This window comes from Carlito syrichta, unplaced genomic scaffold (genome assembly GCF_000164805.1).
Source record: "Carlito syrichta isolate Samal-C Ts95f unplaced genomic scaffold, Tarsius_syrichta-2.0.1 Scaffold233425, whole genome shotgun sequence".
Lineage (NCBI taxonomy): Eukaryota > Metazoa > Chordata > Mammalia > Primates > Tarsiidae > Carlito > Carlito syrichta.
The window spans coordinates 87,177-91,994 of record NW_007177521.1 but is presented as its reverse complement, the minus strand read 5'-3'; the positions used below and the strand labels follow the sequence as shown (position 1 = coordinate 91,994).

General features: G+C 48.6%; 1 protein-coding gene across 1 annotated transcript in view; it reads left to right on the top strand.

Moving 5' to 3' along the window:
- The first annotated feature begins 3,110 nt into the window (after window positions 1-3,110).
- SAMD7 (sterile alpha motif domain containing 7) overlaps window positions 3,111-4,818 on the top strand; it is an 18,763-nt gene continuing 17,055 nt past the window's right edge. Inside the window, exon 1 of the mRNA XM_008051776.1 lies at window positions 3,111-3,196. Within this exon, the coding sequence (XP_008049967.1) occupies window positions 3,111-3,196 (86 nt within the window). The remainder of the gene's footprint in view (window positions 3,197-4,818) is intronic.

The window sequence follows — 4,818 nt, the reverse complement described above, 5'->3', positions numbered from 1 at the left end:
TGGACGCTGCAGAGCCTCATCGAAATATCTCCGTGCCTGGTGAACCCGGAACTGCAGAAGAAAGGCATCCGTGTCCGTTGTCTGGTGGGATGGCGTTAGAAGGTAACCGCCTTCTGTCAACCACATGGGGCCCGCTGCCGCCTTGTGTGTTCACCTCCAGCCCCGGGGGTCCTTCCAGCCTTGAGCATCTGCGTCTGGCTCTCAGACTAGAGGGTTTCTCCTGCACCACAGGAAGGAGCTTGTCTCTAGGCCACGCCCGACCCAGGTGTGATGGAGAAGTGGCCTCAACCCTTTGGCCTCCCTGGGGACGACTCTGAGGTCACACAGCAAAGTTCCTTAGGGGTCCCCGGCAGGGTTACCTACCAGCCACTCACGGGAAAGTAGCCCGCATGTTAACTCACATCTTGCTGGCTTTTCCCTTCTGATCTCACTTTCTGCACACTCATGTGGGCTTCCTGTACGTGAGTCCCTGCCTGAAGGCAGCGCCATGAGGGGCGAGGCATCGACCTCCAAGCAGGCCTTCCCTTCTTCTCCCTTTCTCTCCTGTCCTTTTTTCATTCTGGCTAAACTCTCTGAGGCCACTAGACAGACCTCTTGCCCCCAGGTTGTCTCAGACAGCATGTCAAAGGCTAGCTGAGCACTACATGCTTTTAAACAACCTTATTGAGGAGTAATTATATAAGAGAAGGACACATATTTTATGTACACCATTTGACGGGTATGGACATCTGCGTACACCCATGAAACCATCATGACTATCATGGTAACAAGCATCTCCAGCCCGTCCCAAAGTTTCCTGTGTCCCTTTGCTTGCTGTTTTTGTGGTGAGAACACTTAACACGAGATCTACCCTCTTAGCAAAGACTGGCCTGCACAGTGGATAAACCCGGGGGACATTATGCTAAGTGAAAAGGTCTGTCACAGCAGGACAAATATGGCCCAACTCAACTTCTGTGAGGTATCTAAGAGGGTCCAACTCAGAAGCAGAGACGACAGTAGTGCCCACCCCAGGGTGTGAGGTGGAGAAAATGAGGAGGTGTTCGATGAGTATGAAGTGACGTTTATACAAGAAGAGTAAGTTCTAGATGGTGTCTATGCGGCATAATGCCTCTGGAGCTCCATTTCAAAACTTCAGAAAGTCTCTCCCACTCACGGATAGGTTCAAAGTTCTGCTAGAGACCATCAGCTCAAGACGGAAATCAAAATCCAACAATTTTTCAAGAGAAAAATTCTGTCCAACGTGTGCTGGTCTGGAGGAAGGGGGTGGCTGTGCGCCAGTCTCCGTGGATTCAGGCCGCAGGTAGTGTCGTCACCAGAGCCCAGGCCAGCCCACTCCTGACCGGCCTGTCCTCCTGGCTGCTCCATACCTGCAGGCTCCCAGCAGGCATTTTCATTCTAATCCTGGGTAAACTCTCTAAGGCCACTATACAGACCTCACAGAAATACAGAAATACAGTGAAAATCAATGGAGATAGAGAACCTCTCTCTCTCGCAAGAGAGAGAGAGAGAGTGAGTGAGAAAGACAGAGAGCATATATATATGGCAAAAAACCAATGTTAGGGCTCGAATGTCCAATCTAATCAGTAGGGTCAGGTCTGAAAAAGAGGCTAAAGAAGTGATTGCATCTTAAAGACCATCATATTTTTGGTTTTGAACCATGTGAATGAATTAACCATTTAAAAAATTCAATCATGGAAGGCTGAGGCGGAAGGATCACCGGAGCCCAGCGGGTCAAGGCTGCAGTGGCTGGGAGCGGCCACTGCACTCCAGTCTGGGCGACAGAGTGAGACTCCAACTCAAAAAAAAAAAAATTTAAATCAAATATACACACAAGGAAGGGGAGAAAAAAGGAAGGAAAGAAAGATCACTGCTTTCTTTCAGTACAGCAGACTGGGTATGGTGGCTCAAGCCTGTCATCCCAGCACTTTGGGAGGCCTAGGTGAGAGGACTGCCTGAGTCAGCCTGGGCAACTTGGCAAGACCTTGTCTCTACAGTAAATTAAAAAATTAGCCAGGCGTGGTAGTGCGTGCCTGTAGTTCCAACTACTTAGAAGGTTGAGGAGAAAGGATCGCCTGAGACCAGCAGGTTGAGGCTGTGGTGTGGTGGCCATGAGCCTGCTACGGCATTCCAGCCTGGGCAACAGAGTGAGACTCCAACTCCAAAAAAAAAAAAAAAAAAAAGCAGAGCATTTCCTTTTTCTTCAGGCATAGTGGTAGGTATCTCAGATTTTTTTTTTAAGTGACAGTGGAGGGTGAAGGAGAAACTAAAATGATTTGTTTGACTTGTACTTGTTGAGTATTTAAAATTATTCACAGGAAACCAGGCACAGTGGTTCGGGCCTGTCATCCCAGCACTTTGGGAGGCTGAGGCAGGAGGATTACTTGAGTCCAGGGGTTGGAAACTAGTCCAGGAAACATAGCGAGACCTTATCGCTACAAAAAAACTATTCAAAGGATACTAATAATTAACACGAAAATGGCAGGCAAATGTTGTCCCTTTAGCAATAGTCTCTTTTTCTGACCACTGGGTTCTGAAGAGAAAATACATGAATCCTTGTGTTTATGTCAGCTTGGATATAATTTGGCCACTTGTTCTAATTAGATACAGTCTCAGACAGTCAGCCTATATCTGCACTAATTAGATATATTTTTAGCCATTAAGAAGATTCTCTTCTCTCATTTTCTGTTTTCATCTCATCAACTAGGTAGAAATGTTTCTCCAGAGATTGAGCATAAAGGAGAATTTATGCATTTGCACCTCTGAAAATATAAGAATCAAAATAAATTGTAAGAAAGGAAGTTGGTATTTCTGGAATCTTGCAAGGCTGGTTTAATTTTATTATTGCTTGGAGAGTGGTGTGGTATTACCTGCAGACTCCGAAAGAAATTCCAAGGGCTGTTGATAAAACACAGAGTTTTGCTTAACAGCTGGGGTTTCCGTGTAGCTGAGGGCTTGGTGTAGACAGTCTTCCCAAGTGTTGGGAAAACACAAAGGGCTTTCACTGTGTTTAAGAATCCAAACAGTCCCCAAAAAGTAGAGTCGTTCTTGTGTTTATCCGGTTCTTTCCAGAACTCCATCGGTGGCAAGGGATATTGATGACAAACCCTGCGATGGCTGCGAATCCTTTGTTGACAGCGTCGGGACAACTGCGGATCCCTCTGCTTCCCTCGCCATTTGGGCCCCCAGCTGTGGACAGGTATTTCTTACCAATGTAGCCATCTGTCCAAGGAGAAAATGGATGATCACTCAGCTGGGAATGATGCTAACCCCAGGGTGGCTTTGTTGTCTGAGGTGGCTCTGGTGAAGTGTAGTGCAGTAACTCAGGGCAAGGTGTTCTGCAGGCCCCGCCCTCAGGACCCCTGCCACGACCTCCCTTCTGAGGAAATACCTACTGAGCTCTTACATGTGACAGGCATTGTGCAGGTGCAGACACTGGGGATTAGTCTTCAGGGCTGCCATCATAAAGTACCACGACTGCAGGGGTTAAACAACAATTTTGTTTATCTGGCTCCAGAAACTGCAAGTCCGAGATCAAGATGCTGCAAGGTTGGTTTCTGGTAAGGCCTCCCTCGCTGGCTTGCAGACAGCCACCTTCTCATGAGCCCTCGTGTGGCCTCTCCTCGGAGTACATTTGCAGAAGGGTGATCTCTCGTGCCCCTTCTTCCTCTCCTTGGAAGGACACACGTCAGCCGGGCTCGGTGGCTCAGCCTGGAATCCCGCGCCTCTGGGAGGCTGAGGTGAGTGGCGGGTTCGAGACCCGCCTGGGCAGCGAGACCTCATCTCTACAAAAAATCAAAAAATCAGCTGGGCGTGGTCGCGCGCGCCTGTAGTTCCGGCTACTCGGAAGGCTGAGGCGGAAGGATCGCCGGAGCCCAGCAGGTCGAGGCTGCGGTGGCCGGGAGCGGCCACTGCACTCCAGTCTGGGCGACTGAGTGAGACTCCAACTCAAAAAAAAAAACAAAAAAGAACACAAGTCCTTTCAGATTAGGGCCTCATCCTTATAATTTCCTTTAACCTAAGGCCCTGTCTCCAAGTACAGTCACTTTAGGGATCAAGGCTTCAACATATGAATTTGGGGGGAGAAACAATGAAGTCCATAACAGTTGGGTACCCTGGGATTCCTGTGAAGGAGCAGTGCTTTCTTTTCAATAAAAATTAAATGAGACCAGGTGCAGTGGCTCATGCCTATAATCCCAGCACTTTGGGAGGTCAAGGCAGGAAGATTGCTTGAGCCCGGGAGTTCGAGACCAGCCTACACAACATACTGAGACCTTGTCTCTACAAAAAGTTTTTAAAAATTAGCCAGGCTAGGCATGGTGGTTCATGCCTGTAATCCCAGCACTTTGAGAGGCAGAGGCGAGAGGATTGCCTGAGTCCATGGGGTTCGAGACTAGCCCGGGCAATTTGGTGAGACTTCGACTCTACAATAAATTAAAAAATTAGCCAGGCAAGGTGGCGCATGCATGTGGTTCCAGCTACTTGGAAAGCTGAGGCAGAAGGGATCACCTAAGCCCAGCAGGTGGAGGCTGCAGAGGCCACTGCACTCCAGCCTGGATGACAGAGTGGGACTCCAACTCAAAGAAAAAAATTAACCGGGTGTGGTGACACGCACCTGTAGTCTCAGCTACTCAGGAGGCTGAGGCAGGAGGATCACCTGAGCCCAGGAAGTCAAGGCTGCAGTGAGCTGTACTCCAGCCAGCCTGGGAGACAGAGTGAGTCCCTGACTCAAAAAAAAAAAAAAATTAAATGATAAGTATTTTGGTTGCACACTCTGGCAGTATCCCTTTTTTTTTTTTTGAGTTGGAGTCTCACTCTGTC